This window comes from Mesoplodon bidens (genome assembly GCF_964165515.1).
Source record: "Mesoplodon bidens genome assembly, chromosome: 4".
In the NCBI taxonomy this organism is placed as follows: Eukaryota; Metazoa; Chordata; class Mammalia; order Artiodactyla; family Ziphiidae; genus Mesoplodon; species Mesoplodon bidens.
The window spans coordinates 15,519,137-15,544,160 of NC_138160.1; the positions used below are offsets into that span (position 1 = coordinate 15,519,137).

General features: G+C 39.5%; 1 protein-coding gene across 1 annotated transcript in view; it reads left to right on the top strand.

Moving 5' to 3' along the window:
• The window catches only part of BASP1 (brain abundant membrane attached signal protein 1), a 55,170-nt gene extending 31,449 nt beyond the window's left edge, over positions 1 to 23,721 (top strand). The window contains exon 2 of the mRNA XM_081233540.1: positions 22,137 to 23,721. Coding sequence (XP_081089666.1) covers positions 22,146 to 22,832 — 687 coding nt within the window. The 5' untranslated portion in view covers positions 22,137 to 22,145 and the 3' untranslated portion in view covers positions 22,833 to 23,721. The remainder of the gene's footprint in view (positions 1 to 22,136) is intronic.
• The last annotated feature ends 1,303 nt before the right edge of the window (positions 23,722 to 25,024 follow it).

Here is a 25,024-nt window from a genome sequence, read left to right on the forward strand (position 1 = left end):
AGGATAGGAAACTCACTCTATGCCATGCCGCAGGAAGGAACGGAACCCTAGCTTGGAAACTAAGCAAGCGTTTTGGTTCTCGTCTGGATTTTGTACTGGGGCACCATGCCTCCGGAGAGGTTCCGTGGCTTGTCCAGTTTTTGACCTGGAAGTGCTGTGTTGATACCAAACCTAAGTCTCCCTGGTCTCAGGCAGTCAGAATACAGAGAGTAAGTGATAAGAGGTTAAAAAAAACAAAAACCACTATCTTGTTTCCCAATCTTAAAACATTCCCATGTGACATTCTTCTTTACTGATAATATTGTTGCAAACCCAAAAGAGCCTGATTAATCTTTGCAGCATCTTTTAGGCTTGAATCACACTTTCATCTGATAGTAGGAACTGAGTCACTGGTGAAGGATGTTCATCCAAGACTAGACAGGGGTCAGCAAACTTTTTCTTAAAGGACCAGATAGTAAATATTTGAGGCTTTGCCAGCCCCACAATTTCTATCGCAACTACTCAACTCTGCTTTTTCGGCATGAAAGCAGCTGCAATATGTAAATGAATGGGCACGGCTGTGTTCAAATTAAGCTTTATTTTCGAAAACGAGCAGGTGGCCCAGTTTACTGACCCCTGCCCTAGAAGAAAACTAAGTTGTAGAATTTCCACGTTTCATCCTGCCAGTAAAGTCATCCGACAAAATTGTGAAAAAAATGTTCATTTCCAAAACTCAAAATATTTGGCTAATTTTGTGTTTAAAAATTAACTTGGGGCTTCCCTGGTGGCGCAGTGGTTGAGAATCTGCCTGCCAGTGCAGGGGACACGGGTTCGTGCCCCAGTCTGGGAAGATCCCACATGTCGCGGAGCAAGTGGGCCCATGAGCCACAACTACTGAGCCTGCGCGTCTGGAGCCTGTGCTCTGCAACAAGAGAGGCTGCGATAGTGAGAGGCCCGCGCACCACGATGAAGAGTAGCCCCCACTTGCCACAACTAGAGAAAGCCCTCGCACAGAAACAAAGACCCAACACAGCCAAAAATAAAATATACATAAATTTTTTAAAAAGTAACAATGGAAATTTAAAAAAATTAACTTATCTCCGTAATGATCTTTTATAAGTGTAAGGACAGTTCTGGGAGAGCAGCTGCAAAGTATGAAACTGGATTTCCTTATTTTGTTCCCTCTTTTGTTTTCTCCTGGGTAGTCTTGATGGAATTCTGAGTTGTCAAGGTGCCTCCACATCTCTCAAAATAATCCATATCTTTCAAATCAACCCCTAAATCGTGGAGATCCTTGATTACCAAGCTGAGACGTTGAGCTGCTTTGATCATCATCCATGTGTGTGTGGACCCCAGCATCTGTAGATTCGCAGACTGGAATCTGTGAATGTGAGAAAGTTCCTATACGTGCATTATTAGCAAAGTTTCATGTATTTTACTCACCAATGATAAGACCACTAGCACATTCTGGGGGCTTTCTAGAATATTTCTATGTCCTCCAACATCAGTTACTTTATGTCCTGTTTTTTATTTGTATTATGCAGATGTACATAGCTATCTTAGAAAAGCATTCTAAGTGGAATTTGCATGTTGATAGTTTTCTGATAGGTTCAAATTGCAAAGCTGCATTTGTTTTGTAGTTGAACGTTTTGGAAACATGAAGTAGATGGAATTTTTAAGGGAAATAATTTCTTTTCGCATGAAAGAACAAACTAGGAGGACTTTAACATCTTGGATGCAAATAAGGGCTGATTATGACAAATGAGCATAATTATTTTGTAAAAGAATCATAAGCAGATTCTTGATTCTCTTTGCACTTCTCATTTATTTGTAATTGAAAAGGCAATTTTTTGCTAAAATAATTGTCATTCATCCTTTCTGTTCATTTCAAAGTGCCCTTCCCCTCCCAGGCAAGGCCGGCAGCATGCATTGTAGTAGTAATACAGGATGCACCTTTGGTGAATGTCCCCTCTCACTGCTGCTGAGTTCTGCTTCTGTGTTTGGCCTTTGCCTCTCTTTGTGACTTACAGGAAATAAAATATTTCTCCTCCTCGTGCAGAAGGTCTTTGAAATTCGAGTGCCTGGGGGAACTGAGACATTGTGACTGTGTTTGGGGAATCCCATGAGTCTGTTATAATCACTGTGACAGTCAAGTTTCACTGATTCCAAGTAAAAAGAGACCTAAGAGGATGGTTTGGATTTTAGTGTAGTCTGCTTTCAAAGCTGCGTTATAAACAGAATAAATCTGTGTGAATAAGTAAAGTGAGGTAGGTTGATAGAGATGTTTAATTTGCAATGGGTCTTCTGTACTTAATGAAGAATTCAATAAATTTTGAATAACTATATTCGTTTCTCAGATAAGCATTCGGTAAGAATCGCAAAGCCCATGTTTGAGTCATCACAAAGTGTGAATCGTGATTTAGAGCAAGGAATTTTTACTGTACAGCATGCTTGGTAATGATCCCTAAGATATTTTAGGCTTAAATTAGTAAGAGGTCCAATACTAAAATGGAGGAAATAAATCTTAAAGCATTGTCTATGTTGAATGTCCTTAGTTCAGTAGATAGCACCTTGGACGGCCTATTTCAGTTGACACCAAAAGAAATAACAATGTTCTGACACTGATCTTTACCTTATTAGATGCTCCCTCTTTTATGGGTGGTCTTAGGTAATTTTAATTCACCTTCTGCTTCTTTTTAGCCTTCCAACTGACTAAAGGTATAGCTTTGATTTTTCTTCATGTTACATGATAATTTATTCTAACCAGCAATGTTTATTTATGTACTTATTTGCACCCATTTTTGCAAACAAGTAAACAGTTTGGGACATGCAAATTTTTCTATATTGGTATTTATTGTAATAGTATTTTACACACATGACATTTTAGAGATGAAATAGCTCAAGCCCTTTATTTTATAGGAAAACCTTGTAGGCCCAGAAATGGCGGGGACGGGTGGACAGTCTCAAGAGCTAGAGGATGCCGTTCTAACAAAGATTTTCCTTCCCTTTGGTTCAAGTTAATCTATTTTGGTTCTCCTGGTAATGATGTAGTAGAATAATTTACTCACTTAATACTATAATAGGTTCACTAGGATTTTCCCATTAAAAGACTCATGAGTCATAGCCTAGTGTTACCTTCCAAGCTTTGATTCTGTACTCTCTATACACCCGAAGAGTTGTATGGCATCTGTGGTACATGTGCCAGTCTAAAGCTGGTGTGTGTTTTGAAATCTCTTGCCCCACACTGATGCCTACCGTCAACCAGGAAATGCTGTAATTTGTTACCCACTACCCTGAAGGTATTACAGGGTAGGAAGTTGTGGGAGTGCAAGCTTGGTGGTGGGAATGAGTACTAGAACCCTCGGGGTCTTTACTGAGGCTTAGTTTTTCCTGCCTGTATAAGTCAGATTAACTTTGTCACGTTAAATACATCTTCTCTATCACCTCCACCTTCTGTTTTCAATGGACACTAACTATGTTTGCTTTTGACTTTTTTATTAAGACAGTACACCCCTCATCAAATGTATCTGTCACAACTCCAGGATTGCTTAAGACTCACGCTGTCACTGGCACATTCCATTTAGCAACGTCCTCAGATCAGAGTACATTTACAGACAGTGAACTGCAGACACTCACACACAGGAGACATGGGTTGAGTGCACAGGTAGGACCCTTGGTCTACTGGTCAGAAGAAATTTATGACTGACTGAGTCACTCTTGAGGTGTTCCTTGCCTCTCGTTTGTCTGGTATCAGCATGCCTTTCCACCCCTTTCAGCACTCCTCTTTCAGGAACTCCCACGTGGGTCCGCATCTTGGTGCAGAACAAAATTTGAAGGACGTCCCAAAGAAAGCCTAATGAGATTTGGGCCCCTGCCTATGTATTTTCTGCTCTAACTTTTGCAAAATAAATTGACTTTTCTGTTGTAGTGTACTTGTTAAAATAGTTTAAGCCATACCGTCAGAAGCCAGCCCACGAGCTAGAGCTAGCATTTGCTGTTACCTTAGATCTTTTTAAGAGGCATAATTTTCCTGTGACCTAGACTTGAAAGATCTATGGGCTGTCTGAGTTGACCTTGTTTCCCCTTGGGCGTCCAGCACAGAGCTTGGATGATAGTGGCATTTCTGAAATAAATGCATTAGTGGATTTGGGTGCTCAGCATAATCTAATTAAATATGGGCATTATTACAGCACATTTGTGTAAAGATAAAAAATTATAGACTTAAGGTATATAGTTCTAGTCATTTATATGACAACTGAAATAACCAAGCCCTGGGGAATTAAAAGTGGCTTGTTTAACATAAGCAGCCAGTAGTGGCTATGGTGAGACTCAAGCTCAAGTTTAACAGATACTTGTAAAGATTCAGGTTCACAAAATGTGTACAAGGAATGGCGTTAGCTCCTTTTCAAAGGAGAGTGCCTTAGATGAGTTACTGTGTGGCTTGAACAGCTCAAGAGGGACTCCACTGAGGCATGAAATGGGTGCCCTGTTTTAAGTTCCACATGTTGGGATGGTATTTAGCACTTAGTCAGCAGGCTGAGTACCAGCATGATGTTGGTGTGGCTCAGAATGCAATGCCACATTCCCTAGTGCCCCCTGAATTCCAAGAAAAATGCTCGTGGATTCGGGCAATTGGCTTTTCTTAACTTGCTTTTCTAAGCCTATAGGAAAAAATAGAGAAGTGGCTGGCTTCTTGCCTGAATTTTTTTTTTTTTTTTATTGCTAAAATTGAGGAAGGATATCTGGTCATTGTTTTCTTACTTTAAAGTGTTTAAATGTATTATTTTATAGCTGTAGATGAAGAATAAAATATTCCTAGGGAGAAGGTTTATTGATTTTTCCATCTTAAAACTATTATGAACTCCAAACAGGTGAAACTGGTAAAAAAGAATATTGAGCATGGCTCTGCACCACAGCCTCTCAATCAAAAGCAAACAGGATGGAAATAGAGTTGGAAAAAAACCCTCCCTTTCAGAAGGTTGCTTTAAAGCAGATTTTAAGGCCCATTGTCCCTTTTTGATTTTCCCTGGGGCATTTTCTTGTGTCTGCTGGGCTCACTCAGTCCTTTGTTCCTGGTTGGCATTCATCTTTTCCCAGTGTTACCAAACTTAGGTTTGGCTGCCCACTGCTTGAAAGCCAACAGTGGAGAGTGTTGGTTTGAAAGGAAAGGTTGCTTTATTTAGGAGGCTGGCAACCTGGGGAGAAGATGGACTCGTGTCCCAAACCAACATCTGTTCTCATCATTGTAAGATTTTGCCCCTTAGGTAACACTTGCTTTTAAAATCTACAGATTATATAATGCATATTGCAGACTTCAATCTAGAATTTAAATGTTAATGAAAGTGATTATTATTTTGATTATAATTGTATCAATTTCCATTTGTTTGCCTGTTTTGAATACAGTAATTTGTTCCACCTCTGTTTTACTTAATCTTGAAATTCAAGATTACTCCCTATTACATATGAACAGAACTGAGAAATGGTTTTAGGTAAAGGAGTAAACAAAAATTTACTGAATACCTACTGTGTGTCTTTAGCTGAACTATGTTCTTTCCTGCAAATACTCCATTTAAATGCTATTGATCACCTCCTCTCCCTCTTTTTTCTTTTTTTTTTAAGGGTGAGGTTGAGTGTGCTGAGGTTAACGTTCCTGCCTAAGTTCACATAGCTGAGCTTGGCCTGCTGACCCCATTGCCCATAGGCTTTCTCCTATACTGGATCAGGGCTCAAAACTCATGGCAAGCCATCAAAGTTCCATTTGAAATGAAAAGAGGAAAACCTGTTTTCTGAAACGTGAACTCTAATTACATAAAATGGATGCTTCTGAAAACAGTGTTGTCTCAACAGGGCGGACTGTAAACATTGAACAACAATTGAAGCCTCACATTATGTAAGAAGGGAGTTTACAGAGCTGAATACCCACCGTGCTGTGATTCTCCCACGAGTGACAGAAGTTGCTGGGGTAACAAAGGACTGCACAGAGCCTGGTGTAGGCACAGGGGCTTCTCTGCAGCTGATAAAACTGCTCTTCAGTCAGGAACCTTGCTCTTCTAGGTGGGCTGCTTGTGCGGTGCCCCTTCTGCGGCTGAACAATGGCATTGAGGAGGGGCTCAGGTGGGAGAGTGATGGAGAGGAGGGTAGGTGGGTGGTGGGGCAATTGGATGCTGGGGAGCTTGGGGGAAGGAGAATAAGTCCTGGTCATTCTAACTTATTTGTGATTCTGGTAGCAAAGAGCACTCAGAGACAAAATGGCTCAGTAGTTGATAAGATTTCATTGGGGCTGACACCACCCCTATCTGCAGGTTAGACCAAGCTAGGTGTTCTGCCATGCTTGTTTTTAGCTTTGTGACCACCAGTAATCACACTGGTTTTGGGGCTTTTCATGTTTCAGTTTTTACAGATGATGAAAAGTCATTAACTGTCTCAGTGTCACTTCAAACTCCATGTATCTGTATTTCTCAACCAGTGGCTCTGAGCCACCAACTCTGGCTACACCTGGTCAACTTGCTGAAAAATAGATTCTTAGGATGCACTCTGGACCCACTAATTAACCTCCGTAACGAGACCCCAGGTCTAGATTTTTAACAGGCTCCTTGGGTGATTCCTATATACACACATCTCACTATTTCTATCTGACACATTACATTGAAATATCAACAAAAGAGAAAATTTGAGTGACTTTGCTCCAAATGACATCATGAATAAGGAACAAATTGGTATTGAATTCCGGTTGCTTCAGTTAGAATTCATTCCCATTCAGTCATTACTTGAAAAGCTATGTATTGTGTTTTTGCCACATGCCAGGTCTGGGGATGAAAGGCAGTCTTTTTTTCTTCAGGAGTTCCATGGTTGGGAAGAAGTACCCCTCAGTTATGTTTTTAAATCCCACAGCTCTCTGGGACTCAAACCTTCAATGTCTCTTCATTGCTCAGTGCTTCATTAAGTAGCTAAGATGCTCAAATTTGAAGAACGCAAAAGTGTGGCAGGGAGTGTGAACATGGACAGCTTGGGACAGAGTGTTTGGTTGAGAAGTTTTGAGAGATAAACTTGATTTGTAAGGAGAGGCTGGATGACAAAGGACATTAAATGTAACACTGTGTTGCTTAAACTCAACATTGTAGGAGCCTCTTGAAGATAGACATAGCACATACTTTCTGCCTGTGGATTTAATGCATTGTTTCTTAATTCAACACACATTTACTGAATCCTTATTTGTTCTAAACACACCACCAAGAAAAAAAGCAAATTCTTTGTTTAAAAATCAAGGACACGTATGAAGAATTTTGGAAAGGTTTTCATCAAAAATGATTAAAATATGCAATAGTTTTAGGACTGGAAAATGCTACATTTGCTGTTGGTGCCGGGGAGGGGTGGGGGGGCAGGAAAGACACATTAAAATGTCAATATATCACGATTGTAGACGATCATAGAAAGTGTGAACCTCCCTTGATGATTGGATATAGAAATTACTAGAAGTAAAATTGCAGCTTCTCTTGGTGTAGGTAGGCCGCCTCCCCGTCTCCTTGGTCACCAGCCTGTCTTTGTCGGGTGAGCTACACTGAGCAAGCCTGTTATGGCTCCAGAGCCCATGATGGTCTGTCTAGTCCATTAATAAGCAGCAAAAATATCTCAGCTGCTGTAAGTTTTTTCCCCTGTGGTTTATTTTAACTCTGTTTTGAGAATTCAAAATTAGTTGTGGTGATAAGACATGATAGTTTCCTGACTCTGTGGAAGAGAGAAGAGGTTCAGAAGTGATCTCAGGGGCTTGAATTTCCTGGGCTGGTTGTGGTTCACTTAGTAGCTTTATTGAATAAAAGACCAGGTGATTCATATAAAGTCATATGTTAGGATGCTGTAACCAGGGCTTTGGAAAGGGCCACCTTACCCATTAAGTGCAAATAAATAACGATCTGAATGTACAGCAGACTCTAAAAGCATATTAGACTATTGATGAGAATGAATAATACATGTTTTCTGATAGTGTTTGCGGCATGTGGCAGGATATTTTAAAAGTGGGGAAAAAAACCCTCTGTGTGAGGTCTGCATTTAGTTAACCTTTATATTCCAAGACAAGCTTAACTGTCATCTGTCATATTTATAACAGCAGCGTCAATTCAGAGTTTTATGCTCAAAACTTGTAGACTCAATTAGGAGATACACTTTGAAAAATTGGTCCCTATGATATGCACACAGTAACCTAAAAGAAAAATGTCTTGTCAATATTATTGTAGTGATTTCTGTGTATTCTTGTTTTAATTATGTGATGGGTTCTAGTGCTTTAGAGTTTGCCATCATGGATGATCCCTGGAACTTGGTCATGTCTCATTGAATGGAATGGACATTTCAGTTCTAATTTAGCATACTTATTTCTACTGCTAAGTGAAAGCAGAGTTTACATAACAATTTATGTGGTTGTATAGACTTTCATCTTCTGAGTTTTATAACTCTTTCAAGTTATAAAACTTGAAAATTGCATGTTTCAGTGGATAGTGAGTCCATAGTACTTACCAAGTACCCATTGTGCTTTACCAATCTTAAAAACAAAATCTTTGTTCTGAAGTCATTATATTTACATTGAATAAATCTGAAGTTAGACTTCAGGTTGATGTTGAAGTGGGGCAGATCTATTTTACTGCTAAAACTTCCAGCACAATCACAGTATAAAACGGTTAAGCAATGATGATACAGGTAAATAACCAAAGATGGAGGCTTATCTAAAACCAAGACTAGATTGCATAATAAGGAAAGGATAAGGGTAGTAATGAAGTTCTTAAGAATTAATGTCCCTTGTATACACTGTTATATTTAAAATAGATAACCAACAAGGTCTTACTGTATAGCACAGGGAACTCTGCTTAGTACTCTGTAATAACCTAAATGGGAAAAGAATTTGAAAAATTCGTACATGAATACTGTATGAATACAGGTCTAGATATCAGCTATGCAGTTCTTATCTAAGAAACTCTTAAACCCCTTCATAATGCACTAAGCCTATTTGCTCTACTTTGCACATTACATTCTTTCACAATAAGACCTCTCCTGGTTTAGTGGTCACTATGTTAATTCTTTAGCATTTTGGTTGATGAAATGTCTGTCCTTTTCCTCCCAGTACTTGAGAAATCCTCACTGTTATATGAAAGAAAAGATAAAGTACCAAAAGGTAAATGACTGTTTCAAAGACACATGATCAAACATTTACTCTAGAGAGAACTTATTTGAGTCTTTTGGTCTGGAATCATTCAGATTTGACTGCGTGCACTTGAAAGACAGCGATGCCAGTGGCCAGGCTGGGAAAACCACTGGATTTGGAATTCATTTCACTCCTCTCTTGCCCTCTGTATAGTTAAGCGTCCCTCCTTACCAAGCTTAATCTTGACTGACCTTTCTGAGTCTTCTGGAACCTTGCCTTATCAATTATTTCTCCTTTGTCTTTCCAATTTCGTTTCTCTCTTTATTCTTTGTCGCATCCCATCTTCCTGTATATATTTTCAGTTCTTCCAACTGCTTATAAACAAATAGACAAAACTCAGTCTTGACAAAGTTGCAAATTCTTGCCTTGACATTGCTTTTGCTTCACTCATGCTCTTCAGTGTGGGCCTTTGTGGCTATCTTTTCTGGCTCCTCGTGTGTTCTTTGAGCCTTTCCAGAGAGGCATGTGTCTTCACTCCTCAACCTGAGTCACTCCAGGGTCAGTAGTTAACAACTCATCACAAGATCAAATTGCACAATTCCTGTTCTTTTTTCACCTTTTTGTAGCAGAATATAACTCCTCCAAGCTGCTTCCTAAAATTCTCTGTTGATTTCTGAAACATATTTATTTTTTCCCCTTTCTGGAAAAAAGCTGGTTTTCTACTTTCTGCCACCTAAATTCAAACTTTCGATTAGGGAACCTTGATAGATTATATTCCATCATACCTCCCTCCAGGCAGATGAGTTCTTCCTCACTGAGCTCCTAAATATAAATACGGTTTTCTCATACTCTTGACTGGATTCTTCCTGTTGGTTCGCTCTAACATAAATACTTCCTACTTCTCTATCTTGATCTAAAGGTAGCTTAGTCATCTTTCAAGACAGTTTATCATGATGATTAAGGGACCTCACTCCAGAGCCAGAGTGCGTGGGTTCACACCACATCTCCAGACTACTAGTATATGATCTTGGGTAAGTTATTTGGCTCCAACATGCCTTAGTTTCCTCATGGTAAAGTGGAAGTAGTAATAATTTCTTCCTTGTAGGATTGATGAGACAGTTAATGGGTTAATATATGTAAAGATTAAATAGTAAGACAGTTCTAGACCGAGTAAGTCCTATAAGTACTTTTGATATTTCTACTCTCTCAAACTCCACCTTGTCTATAAAACTTCTCATCTCCTGAGTCCAACTAAAAGTCATCTCTTCTGGGAAAACTGTTATTTTTTGCTCTCTTATGAGGCTTAACTTACTCTAATTTTAATTGTCTCAGTCTTAACCTAGGTTAGAGTAGGCTTTTTGCTCTCATGTGTTCTCATATCTTACTTAACTTCAAAAATATTTTCTTTTCCTACTAAAGATCAAGTCTATTTTTTCCTAAACTAATTTCTGAAGATTTGAAGGTCTTGAGACTATTCTGTGTTTTGAATTTTTTTTTTTTTTTTTTTCTTTTTGCGGTATGCGGGCCTCTCACTCTTGTGGCCTCTCCCGTTGCGGAGCACAGGCTCCGGATGCGCAGGCCCAGCGGCCATGGCTCACGGGCCCAGCCGCTCCGCGGCATATGGGATCCTCCCAGACCGGGGCACGAACCCGTATCCCCTGCATCGGCAGGCGGACTCTCAACCACTGCGCCACCAGGGAGGCCCTGTTTTGAATTTTTGATGAGAGATCCCCAAAGATACTTTGAGGATGCTCTGTAGGGCTGGCCTGAACTTCATGAAGGAGAATAATGGAAGTGTCACTTGTGATTAATTTCCTTTTCTATAGGAGGGCTTTCTGACTGTGTAGCTCTAACTCATCCTAACCACCTCTTTGGGAAAATTGGGTTGTAGCAGTGTATGTATATCTGTGTGTTTTTCAAATATTTCTTGCACATTTTACAGTACATTTTTACAAAGTTGAACATATTTATTGTGACAAGGAAATAAATTATCTTGAAAATGTTTTCTTTAAAATTTTACTCTTGTATTTAATAGGTTGGCCTTAGAAATTTCGACATGGGTTGACAGCTCTTACTATAGTACCCTCTCCCCAGAGGACATTCCGATACCCTAAATGTTGGTGATGTTACAATTGCTGAATGGAAGCTTTCACTGAATCAGATACTGACAACAGTAATTCCAGCAATAGAAATTATCACCAGGCATTGATAAAACCTGAGAGCAAATCATTATGACAAAGTGCATCCTGATGGGAATACCAAAAATACACATAGGCTACATTATCTTTATTTCATTTTCCTCTTTTAGAGTAAAAGTTTTGGTATTTGAAAGAAAAGGGACAGTTGTTTGTTGAAAATAGAAATTTTTGGACATAACCAACCATATGTTTTAGATTTTTTCCCCTGTATTCTTACTGAAAATGTATTTTGAATTTGTTGTGTTTCTCCATACTTTGTAAATTCTTTCCTTAAGGTAAACAAAAAATGTTTTTTCCTTTCTCTTTTCCCAACATTTGCTTCAGCTAGGTTTGACCAACAAGTTGGATTCTTTCAGCCTGAGTCATTGTAAAGCCAACATGTCTGGTGATGTTTGTAGGCAGATGCAATTTATGAGTCAGTTCTAACTTTGTATGTTACTTTAAAAAATCAGTAATGGATTATCTTGTATTTAAACCTGTTGAACCTTTGCAGCCTTGAATTTGCAGAGTGACACAGTTAATGTGCTATGGTCACATGTTTAACTTTGTCAGGAAACATTGATTCGTTTTCATATGTTATCAAGACAAGAAACAGTCTCTTTTTGATTCTGTATCCATCTTATAATCAGAAGAAAATATATCTGCCTCACAGATGGAAACAGAATCAAAAGGAGACTGTTTCTTGTCTTGATCACACTGTGAAGCAGCAATCAAACCAGAAATAACACTTCAGTCTCTGACACATACTGTTGCATATTCATGTTGGGTTTTGCTATAGACTTGGAGTCATCTTTTTCATTGTAATCTGTTTGATATCATCCCTAAGAACTTTAGTCTCCTGGTTCTAGATGACATGTTTAATTAATCCAAATTTGTATTTTCAAAATAGAAACTTGGCAATGGATGTGACCTTTGTATGATTCAAACTGTCCTATATAGAAAATGCCTAGATATTAGTGTAGAGAGAGAAGATATAAATAGGAATAGCATTGGAAGTCCATATGGAGAAATACTATTATCAGTCATTTTCTTGTTTTGTTTTTTACACCAGTTAACGTATGCCAATGATTTTCATTGTCACAGAATTGCATTATTGTTCATTGACAGAGTAGCACAAATGTAGAAGTATGCAAATGAGAAATGGAATTGGGAGATGTCATGGAATACATACTAATTGTAGGAAGAATACAGTGCATGTAATCCCCGTGGTTTTGGGGTAGTTAATGCTTGGAAACTGTGTCATTATGCAAGGTTGCATTTTCTGAAGTGGGTCAGTGCTATAATTGGGGCTTGCATTTTTTTATCTGAAGATGTGGGAAGCTTTAACTAATGGATATAACCGACAAAGTGCTACCAAAATGAAAATTCAGCAGTCACAAATAGTGGTCATCTGCACATCAAAACATCTAAAATTCAGTACATGGGCTGAGATAAACACTAACATTTAATTACCAATAATTTTGCTTGCCAGCAGAATGCAGAATGGTTCTTGTAAGCTCTTTGGATAATGCAGCTCTCTAGAGGGACTCTTCTAGGATGCCTGATGGTGTGCTATTACTTAGACCTCCCTCAAAGGACTGAAATTTTAAAGTTGGTGATGACAGTTCTCTTGTTTCTCCTACTCAAAACTCCTTTTGATCCAACACTTCCCCCTTCTCCCTCACTTGCACTCAACCAGACTACTTAGCAAGTATTTTATTTCAAAGACTAAAGAAAGGAAACAGTAAATGATAGCTCCCAGAAACCTCACATTTTATTGGAAAGCCATAAGAACAACTTCCAGAACGGCTAAAATTTTGATTAGAGTCTATCCTGGTAGGTAGGGTTGTGCCTGTGTCTTAAAACACTGTCAGTTGTCTTACCCGAAACCAAAGGAATATATGGGGAGAGGGACTGAGCTGTGTGTTTTCAATTGGTAGCCAGAGAGCCTCAGTCACTGAAAGGGGCAGAACTGTCTTCTATAGAGACTACTGAGGACCAGGTCAGCTCCATGGGTCCACTCACCACAGTCTGCTAATTGGCTCCTTTCTTAACATTGGGGAACAGGAAAACTGTTCCAATGGGCTTCTATTCCTCATACCATTGCTTTACCTTTAGTGCAGAATGGAGTCAATGTTTAAATCCTTTACTGCTGGATACTTTTGTCTTGCATCTGAAGGTGTCCTGCTAGAGAAGCTTATGGGATCGAATATTTGGCTTCAGTTTCTATAAGTTAAAATGCAGAAAAAGATTGGTTCCAGTGGAGGAGTAGATATTCAGAAGCAGAATAAGGAGGGTGAAGAGAGACTATTCAAGGGCTTCCCTAGTGGCTCAGTGGTTGAGAGTCCGCCTTCCGATGCAGGGGACATGGGTTTGTGCCCCGGTCCGGGAGGCTCCCACATGCTGCGGAGCGGCTGGGCCCCGTGAGCCATGACTGCTGAGCCTGCGCGTCCAGAGCCTGTGCTCCGCCACAGGAGAGGCCACAACAGTGAGAGGCCCGCGTACCGCAAAAGAAAAAAATAAAAAATAAAAGAGAGACTACTCAAAACGAGAAACTTTCTTTCTCCAGCCTCTCTCCCTCTCTCTTTTATGTGTGGGTAATGAATCTTTGTCCTTACTGTGTTAAAAGTCACCATGACCTCATGCTAATATTCCCAAAGCAAAGCTGTTGGTATTAAAAACCTATAGCTGGCCTGGAACTCTTTCCCAACGTATGATAAACTCCAAACAAAATCTTCTATGTTGCATTCTAACAGCTCTGTAAAAATGGTTCTATGTCCTAGTTTTGTGTGGTGTAGCTTTCCAATACAATCGATGTAGAAATGAATTACCCCTTGACTTTGGAAATAAGCAATTCATGAGCGATTTCTTAGATAAAACTATTTCATCAGGTTCTGAACATACAGGAGAATCCATGAAAAGATACAAGCCTTTATGAACAAGTGAAAATTTTTTCTTAGAAGAAATATTCCATTTTCTGGGCTCAATTCAAAACAAAACAAAACAAAACAAAAATGGTTCCTTCCAAAGTAAATGGTATAAATAATTGGTGATAATAGTGTTTGCTTATGTGTTCACCTCTTCAGACTTGTTGAAGGAAAGAAAAGGGAATGGCTCCACAACTAAAACCTTCAACTTTGGCAAAATTGAGACCATTTTTGTGGTATCGGACAATCTTAACACTTATTCTTGCTCAGGAATTTAATCCACTTTCTTCGTAAAATTCAAGATACTTTATCATATTTTTTTCCATGAGAAGATTAACCTAGGTATAAATAAAATCACCCTTCATACTTTAAAGATCCGTTGCGAACTTTGGGGGACAAAGGAGTCTCTAGTTAGGAACTTGAGAATTTTAGCATTTATTGAGGAAGAAGTGAATCCAGCCTCTACTTAGATAATTTTTCTCACCAGTAGCAAGGGGGTGAAAGCTGGTTTCTGGCAGACAAAATACACCCTGTTGGGAGGCCACACATGACTAAGTGCTCAATGTTAGTGTCCTATGAAATGGCAAATCTTGCTTTAGAAAAAAGTCAAGCCTTGCATTTGCATTGAACGTGTGTTCCCGAAGGTTTTGCAAACACTGTTCACAATATCAACTAAATTGGATGAGGTAGTGGAGATGGTGAGGGCAAGAAAATAATTTCTACATTGCACCAGTTTATGTTTCATAACTGGTTTTTATATATAGAAAACAAAATTTGGGCATAGAGCAAATCTTGCCAAGCAGAACCACCAGTGGTTGGTAGGTTACCCATCAAAAGGAAGTAAAGTAGGGGCTTCCCTGGTGGCGCAGTGGTTGAGAGTCCGCCTGCCGATGCAGGGGACACGGGTTCGTGCCCCTATCCCGGAGGATCCCACATGCCGCGGAGCGGCTGGGCCCGCGAGCCATGGCCGCGGAGCCTGTGTGTCCGGAGCCTGTGCTCCGCAACGGGAGAGGCCACAGCAGTGAGAGGCCCGCGTACAGCAAAAAAAAAAAAAAAAAAAAAAAAAAAAGGAAGTAAAGTGGCAACAACTGAGCATCTTCTATAAACACAACGCTGTGAAGTAGTTCTGCATAAGCAAAGCTAATGAAACCGAATTTTTCTAGCACTGATATTTTCATCTAAGATGTCTTCAGTGTTCAGTTCCATTCCCATTCATTACTTACAGAACTGACACATTATCCTGAAAACATTTCCTAAACATAATTGAAAACATTAAAAAGTCTGGTATTTGAAAAACATTTGGATGTTGTTTTACAAATTTTTATTTCTGATTTTTAACAAGCTTCACACATGTTAAAATTATGTATAAAGAAATCCAATCATACCAATAAACCAACTGGTTGTCAATTTGATTTTCAGGGTGAAAGGTGGTGTATGTTTTTATGGTAATAATTAACAGGAGTATAGAACTTTATTGATTGTCTTCATCCATTTGGGCTGCTCTAACAAAGTATCATACCCTGGTGGCTTATAAACAATAGAAATTTATTTCTCATAATTCCGGAGGCTGTAGAATTTCAAGATCAGGGTGCCAGTATGGTTGGGTTCTGGTGAAGGCCCTTTTCTGTGTTGTAGACTGCCATCTTCTTGCTGTATCCTCATATACTGTAAGGGGCCAGAAAGCTCTATGGGGGTCCCTTTTATAAGGGCACTAATCCCATTCATGATGAGTCCGCCTCATGACCTAATCACCTTCCAAAGGTCCCAGTTCCTAATACCATAACCTTGGAGGTTAGGTTTCAGGATATGAATTCTGGGGAGACACAAACATTCAGACCATAGCATTGATCACAGCACATTTTCTCACACATACCTTATTGTTTAGTGCTATAAGCATCCATAATATATATATAATTTTTTTTTTCAGAAAAAGAATAAGCTAAATATCTTCATTTTACTGAATGAGAAATTTGAGACCCAGAGGGGGAAGTGACTTGCTCAGAGTTTTATAGCAAATTATTGACAGCTGGGACCAGCACTCAATGTGCATGCTATGTTTAGCAAACTTCATACTGAGTGAGTGCTAGGTGGCTTGTTTTTGACATGAGTCGTAAAGAAAATATTTATAATTTAATTTTTTCTAAATGACATTTTGTCCTCTGCCTGTCTACCTTTATTTTCTCAAAATGAAAGACTAAGTTTTAATTCAGTAGGCTATGCTGATAGATTGGTTTATTTCAAGGTGAGAAAAACCATCAGGTGCATATTAGGAAAGTTCTGGCTGAGTTGATCACATTAGAATTTGCAAGAATGGTGGTTGTTTAGTGAAACCCCATGATAATTCAACATCTACAGAGGTGATTTTGCCCAGTGTGTCCTGGAATTGTGTGTACAAAATAAACACAACTTAGCTGATTTGAATGGCTAAGGACCATCTTCCGTGTTCCCTGACAGCCTTCCTGGAGTGAAAGGAACAAATAATTTGAAGAGCTTTGTAGAGGTGATTATCTTGTCTATTAGAGTATCTTTATTACAGCATAGCATTTCAAATTATTTCTTGCCCAGAACCCCCCAAAGAAATTTTTTTTTTAATTTTAGGTTTGCTAGGGTGGCAATATGTAGGATCATATATTTTTTTCTTATACATCTATATTTGTATTCAACTTGGTAGTTGAACATTAGCTTGTAAATAGGATTTCCTTTTACAAGAAAAGAAATACTTGTTAGCTCTAAGACTCAACAAAATCCTCCAAATATTTGCTTTGGAGAAAAAATTAAAATCTAATATTTAGGTCACTTCATTTACTTATTTCTGAGGACAAAAAATTCCTCACCTTACCTAGCCTGCCTAACTAGGAATTTATCACATGGATGCCAGCTCTTTCTGGGACCCTGATGGGAGGTGTAGACAAAGGAGAACTGGGCTTGGGGGCTCCATAACTGCCACTGATTTTCTCTCTAACTTTCACAGCTTCTCTCCTGTTTTCCCACCTACCATCCCAGGTTGCTTTGATCACATAATAGTGCTAGAATGTCACTTTCTCTCTTCACCAAAAAGCAGAATTTTAATTCTTTGGGACTATTTTGTTTATAGCCAAGTGGGATTAATTAACTAGATAGAGGTTCACTTTTATAAGATGGGGGGAATAAATCACAAGACAGCTGTGGGAGATTTAGAACACTGTTTATTAGTGCCTAAAAAATATTAAATGATTTGGGACTTTATACAAGAAAAATGTCATCTGTGGAAAATTAAAAAAAAGAAAAAAGGTGGTGACATTTGACTGTTACTTTCCCTCATAGACATTCTATGTTTAGCTTATTAGCCAAGATAAAGTGTAGATCAATTTTTTTTGTGTTTCACGTATGTATATAATATGAGTCAGTAAATGAGTTTTAATTGAAGAATTTGGGCTCTCTTTTCATCCTGATGACTGAAAGGACTCTTTTTCTTGTTTCCCTGGACAAGGTAATGGAGAGATAGTGGGAAGATGAAATGATATTTCTTCTATGACCACTCCAGTATCAGATCAAATTGGGAGGAGTTAGATTTGATGACTGATCTATAATTTTTACTTCTGTCTGGAAAATGATTTCTTGGTATAAGAGACTGTTTATATTTTTAAAAGACTTGTAACCTCGAGAATCTTAAGTACATAAAAGATTCAAATCAAAGAAGTAGACTGATTTTAATATTAGCAGTATGCTGGTAGTATGGTGACAACAGATAACTGTACAAACTTCTTTTCCACATATATACAGTCAGCAGGAGCATGCTTGGAACACAATTATGAAAAATCCTCTTGATGCCATTTAAAAATATTTTTAAATGTTTTAATTATAGTGCTTCTAATTCCTGATTCTAGAACTTGTGTGTGTTTGTGTGTGTGGAACCTATGTTCTACTTTTCTCTTGGGGTTTAGAAGCACAGAATTATCTAAGAATTGCAAAACTCAATGATGGGGAAAGGAACTAACATTTATTGCAAACCCATGAAATGTCAAACGTTGTACTGATGCTTCACATAAAATTTTCCTAAGATTGACCTTTCTTATTGTACAGGAAATGGAAGGACAATGAGGTTAAGTAACTTGCCCAAGGATTCAGGGCCAGTGTGCTGTGGAGATGGGATCCATAACAACATCTACCATGATGCAATGTGCAAAGTCTCCATGAAATAATTCCTGTCCAACATTTTCCAGATTAAACACAGTGAAGTTCCTCTCTCTTGCTGTTGGTTGTTAGTTGTTTTCTGTGCCAATTTGAAGTCATCAGTCTTCAAATAACTTTGGCCCTTGTAAATTAGAATTCTTCTGTAATTTCAAAGGACAACTCCGGAGTTTGCTTTCCTTTGAGATGCTGTAACTAATAAATCAACTTTAGTGTTTGGTTATTGTATCAACATGGAGAGCTTAGTTCCAGTGCATCAGCTTGGGTGTGAGTTTTCTTGCTGTGTCACTCACTCTATGGCTAGTGAATGTCCCAAGTGTGGAGAAATGCAAAGGTAGTCCCAGCCCTTTCATTGTAGCTTAGATTTGGGTTTAAGTGCCTTCCAGCATGGATTACTAATTGCCGTGTTGTTTTTGTTTTGTTTTGTTTGTTTGTTTAACTGCCCTTTTTTTTAAACTTAGAAGTTCCAGCTTCTGAATTTCTATACCAACTGATTTCTTTCAAAGTTAGAAGTAATAGAAATGAGAAATAATTAAAATATATGCCCACCACTCTCCTTATTTTTTAAGGATTTTATACAAATCTCCATTGGCAAATGGGGTGATAAAAAGTTTAGGGGCAAAGGGTACCTGAAATTCTGAATTTCATCCTTATCTTGTCAACATCTTGAGTTTTGAATCACCCTAGATCTGCACCAACCTTGTGACCCAAGGTGGGTACCATTCCCGAGACAAGAGCTCTGCCCGTTTGCCAACTTCTTGGTGGGGTTCCCTGTAACCTCCTAGACAGTGCCCTCCTGCCTTACCTAATTTTGTTGGCTTGGCCTTTTGCTTATGACACTGCTGCATGAACTCAGCTAGTTAGAATTTCCATATGGGTAAAAGGAGGACACTAATGGTATACTTACGACCTCATGGTCCTGTTGAGAAGATTAAATAAAATAGTTTAGTAATGTGTTTGGAATTAGGATTGTGCTGGACCCCTGGAAACAGTTAATAGATTTTAAGTTATAATTTTAATTTATCCCTGGCTGTTGGCAAGGTTTTCACCCACATTGTCTTGGGAAATAACCAGACTGTCCTGCTTTTCCAGGGTTCTAGTGGATTCTGTAAGCCTCCCTCTGATACCTCACTATAACTAACATGAGAAAATTTGCAAAAGTAGGAGTGTTTATTAACGTTGAAAGACAAACAGGAATGGAGACACACTTTCTTACTTAGAATTTGATTATATACATTCATTTCCTACCCAGAAATAAAGAATAGAAAGTGGCCCTAACTGTGTTTCAGAACACCAATTTTAGTAAAGTAGATTTTAGGTTTGCAAACCAACATGACTTTAAGCCTCTGGGGATAGCTGTATAGAATTTCATGCCTTGTGGGTCAAAAAGGGGCACTCATGTGTTATGTTCATACACACACTGCATTTATCCTTTGTTTTCTATTCTATAATTTCTAAGTTGGTGTATGGGTTTCTATTATAGAATTGGGAGAAGATCCTAAAGGCAGGCCTGTCAGGTTTTCTCTTTCTTTGCTCTAAACTAATGTACCAAAATACCTTGAAATATCAGAGCTGACATTTTGACGTGCACCATTCATGCATACTGGGTAATTAAGAATTCAATGAAAGAGTTATAAACTATAATTTAAAATACTGCTTCAGTTTATTTCTTCAGATTTCCATCTATTGTTTTGTGATTGCTTACAGGATAAAGGTGCATTTAAAGTATTTTTACCATATATGTTTGCTCCCACTTCTGGGGGAGAAATAACCAAAAATTAAGTCAAATAGAGCCTGTCGGATGTCTGATGTAGGTTATGACCAAAAGTCACTCTCTTTTTAGAAAGAAATGTGTAAGAGAAATTATTACTTTGATAATGTAATAAAGGCCTTCCTTGAGAATTGGAGCAGTATTTTCATCATCCTTCGGTTTGTTCCTTTTTTTTTCTTCCCCAGTTTTGGACAGGAGATTCATGTATAGAGTGGTGAGACAAATTTTGACTGAAGAATAGCACTCTTCTACCTAACGCCCGGCTTCTAAGTAAGATAAATGTAGGTTATCACTGTCCTGAGTCATGATTCCAAGGAATGGAATGTATAAGCAGCAAATTTTCTGTTCTAAATGGAAAATACTTAAAAAAAATAAATAAATAAAGATCGGTCAAAGAATACAGTATAATTCTGCCAGGAGAGAGCCCTGAACTAGAACAGAACCAGAGGTCTCACCTGTACACCGGTACATGGGGCACAGGGTAAGGCGTGTGTCCTCTCTCTTTTTCTCTCTCTTTCTCTCCTGGACTTATTTGTGTGGACTAAAGAGGATATTGCCATATGATTTCTGCCATGCTTCATCAAGGAAAGGCAACAGATTTTCCTCTAAAGAGCAACATTTCAGTGGATTCCCACTGATATATGATGCTGTAAAAATACACTTGAACAAAAAGAAATGGAGTGCCAGTTTAGCTCCGACAACGGTTCTGGATTGAATTTATTATTTTTAAATTTATAATTGATTACTGATTTGGATTAATGCTTTAGTACCAGAGGAGAAAAATTCAGGATCCAAATATATTCATAGAATAAAAGTGTCAACCTCCAGGAAGTTGGAGACTTAACTTTGAGTGAAATAGGCTGTTAATGACCACTGAAGTTGCGTATCTACTTTGACTTCTCATCAAGAAATTTATAATGAAGGGCACTTTTATATTACTATGGAACTATTTCTTTTAAGCCAAAGTACCTTGAAAAGCAATGCATACAAGTATGACACAACTAACAAACTAAATGTAACTGGCAACACCAAGCTTTTCATTTTCTGAGTGATAGTTTTCCTTTAATGGGTCCTTCTTAATAATGAGATAGACTAAATCCTCCTTGCATTTGGTCTTTGAAGATGTGTGTGCATATATGTACATATGTATGAATAATGGAGTTTGAAAGGAGTTTGTAGTTTGAGATTATTTTCTTGAAATTTGTGATTTTCCATCTGTGCCATTTCCTTGCAAAGTGTTTTAAAGTTATGACACCTTTTACTAGCTTTACTATAGACCTAAAATGGCTGTCACTGCCATTTTGTTCAAGACTTCGTGTTTGAGCCGGACATGGGAAAGCAGATAAAACAAATACTGCACCACTTCTCTTTAGAATTGACAAGCTTAGTCTTTTAATCACTGATTCTTTGATCTCAGGTTGGTATGTCCTTGGCTTACTATGATTAGACACTTTACTTTCTTTTTATGACTCCTTTTTTTTTTAATTGTGGCAAAATACATGTAGCATAAGATTTACCATGTTTTCCATTCTCAAGTGTACAGTTCAGTAGTGTTCTGAACTGTTTAGTTTGTAAACAGAGCAAGCATCTTCCTCCATTGAGGCTGCTATAACAAATTACCATAGACCGAGTGGCTTGTAAACAACAGAAGTTTATTTCTCACACTTCTGCAGGCTGGGAAGTCCCAGACCAAGGTGCAGGCAGATTTGGTGTCTGGTAGGACCTGCTTTGTGATTGTAGATGGCTGGTTTCTGGCTGCGTGGGCACATGGGGAAAGGGGCCAGAGAGCTCTGTGGTGGGGTATCTTCTGTGAGGTCTTTGATTCCATCCATGAGGTCTCCACCCACAACTCCCAAAGGCCCCTCCTGCTAATACAGTCACACTGGGGGTTAGGATTTCAGCCTATGAATTTGGGAGGACACAGACATTTGGTCTAGAGCCACGAGTGACTCTTTCTCGTTTTGTGTTATGTTTCGTTGCAGAACTCCAAGATGGGAGGCAAGCTGAGCAAGAAGAAGAAGGGGTACAATGTGAATGATGAGAAGGCCAAGGACAAAGACAAGAAGGCAGAAGGAGCCGGGACAGAAGAGGAGGGAACCCCGAAGGAGAATGAGACCCAGGCGGCTGCGGAGACCCCGGAGGTGAAGGACGGCAAGGAGGAGAAGCCAGAGAAGGATGCCCAGGACGCTGCCAACAAGCCCGAAGACAAGGAAGGCGAGAAAGACACAGAGGCGGCCAAGGAAGACGCCCCGAAGGCAGAGCCCGAGCAGATGGAGGGAGCCGAGGGGAAGCCCGAGCCCCCGAAGGATGCCGTGCAGGAGCCGGCGGCTGCCGCGGGCCCCGCTGCGGGCGGCGACGCCCCCAGAGCTTCGGAGCCCGAGGCGGCGGAGCCCGCGGCCCCCAGCAAGGATGACAAGAGCAAGGAGGGAGGGGAACCCACAAAGACTGAGGCTTCCGCAGCTCCTGCCGCGCAGGAGACGAAAAGTGACGGGGCCCCAGCTTCAGACTCAAAACCCAGCAGCACTGAGGCTGCCCCATCCTCCAAGGAGACCCCGGCAGCCACGGAAGCACCCAGTTCCACGCCCAAGGCCCAGGCCCCCGCAGCCCCCGCAGACGAGGTCAAACCCGCCGAGACCCCGGCAGCTAATTCTGATCAAACCGTAGCAGTGAAAGAGTAACAAGGACAGCCTATGGAGAAAAAGAATACCGCTTAACGACGACCTGTCTCTCTGTCTCTCTCTGTCTCTCTCTCTCTATCTGTCTCTCTCTCTCCTATACTAACTTGTTTCAGATTGGAAGTAATGATACGTATTGCCCAAGAATAAGGATGTGTTCCCATCAAGGGAGGGGGGTGGGGAGAATCCAAATAGTATTTTTGTGGGGAAATATCTAATATACCTTCGGTCAACTCTACCAATCAGTCCTGGATTTGAAAGATCAATGTCTGAAAGTACAGTACATCTTTTGTACCTGAACTGCTGTTACATGCACTCCGCCACTAAGATCTGAGCATCTTGTCTTCTGCAAGGGGAGTTGGGAGTGATGCGTTTGATTCTGCCCGCAGGGCCTGTGCCGAGGCAATCAGATCTTTATGAAAGCAGTATTTTCTGTGTGTTCTTTTTCATTTACAGCCTTTCTTATTTTGATATTTTTTTAATGTTGTGGATGAATGCCAACTTTCAGACAGCCGACGTAGCCTGTCCACATGTATCTCGATGCCAATACTCCATTCTTCCTTCCCAGGTCTTTTTGGGAGTAACCAACATTCTCTCATCCTACTTAGCCTCCCTAGATTTCTCATGACGAGTTAATGCATGTCCGTGGTTGGGTGCACCTGTAGTTCTGTTTATTGGTCAGTGGAAATGAAAAAAAAAAAAAAAGTCTGCGTTCATTGCAGTTCCAGTTTTCTCTTCCATTCTGTGTCACAGACACCAACACACCACTTATTGGAAAATGGAAAAAAATAAAAAATAAAAAAAAAACAAAAAAATGTACAATGGATGCATTGAAATTATATGTAATTGTATAAATGGTGCAACAGTAATAAAGTTAAACAATTAAACTGAAGTCACGAGGATTACTGGTTTCTTTTACCACCAGCACGCTGCCTCCTCCTCTGTAATCGCCTCCATAGAGGACAGAACAAGGTGTTGGGCATATTCATGGGTCTATTTGGATAGAAGGATAAAGCAGGATCCTCAGGGTTATCTTTTTAAAAAATTAGCTGGATGGGCTTCCCTGGTGGCGCAGCGGTTGAGTCTGCCTGCCGATGCAAGGGACACGGGTTCGTGCCCCGATCCGGGAAGATCCCACATGCCGTGGAGCGGCCAGACCCGTGAGCCATGGCCGCTGAGGCTGCGTGTCCGGAGCCTGTGCTCCGCAACGGGAGAGGCCAGAGCAGTGAGAGGCCCACGTACTGCAAAAAAACAAACAAACAAACAAAAATTAGCTGGATCTGTGTCAGTAAATCTTGGAAGAGGGTAAACTGAAGACTTACTATGTCTATGGAGATACACCCTATTAAAAAATGTGGATGTTTTAATTTAAAATTTACTTAAAAGTCACAAATATTTTGAATAAAATACATTATAAGACAATAAATGGATTTGAACTTGAAGGCTGAGTAGAAGAGAATTATAAGGTCTTATAGAAACATCACATGTATGTAAGTTGTGAAGCCACTGAAGATCGTTTTGTTTTATCTGTTAATGTACTGTAGTCATGATAGAGCCCAGAAAGGGGACCTGAGTGTTGTGAGCAGGCCATGAGATAGCAGTGGAGTGAAAGCAAGCATGGAACTGGCCTTTACAGTGACCGGATTCCTGTTCAGATTTTGCCTTGACTAATGACTAATGACTCATGGCTTTTAAGTCACATCCAACCTGCAGGCTTCTCTGCTCTACCTACAGGAGGGTTAAGGCAAAGCCCCTTTTACTTCTGAAATATTTAATAGTTTGTATATATGTCTGATGACGATTTTATAGGATGGACAGGTATATACCAACAGATGTGGTGTCACCTCTGTCCCTTGGTTTCTCCACCAGAGCTGGAATAGTGACCCTCAGTTTGCTCATACTTTCTGTAGATGGGGAAGGGGTTGGAGAACTGGCATCAGCAGTTGCGTTTATGGAGCAGCCAGGCACACGTATAAATTCTATAATGTAAGAAAATAAGGAATTGTCTCTCATCTCTTGGTAGTGATTTTGGTCTTTCTGATTGGATATTAGAAACCAAATCTCAAATATAAAACACTTAAAAATGAATTTAATGCTAGCCACTACAAAGATTTCTCATGATTGAATTATTTAAATGGCAGGTTTTGGGGAGAGTGGGATTGGGTGGTAATTACCTAGAGTAATAAATACAGTTT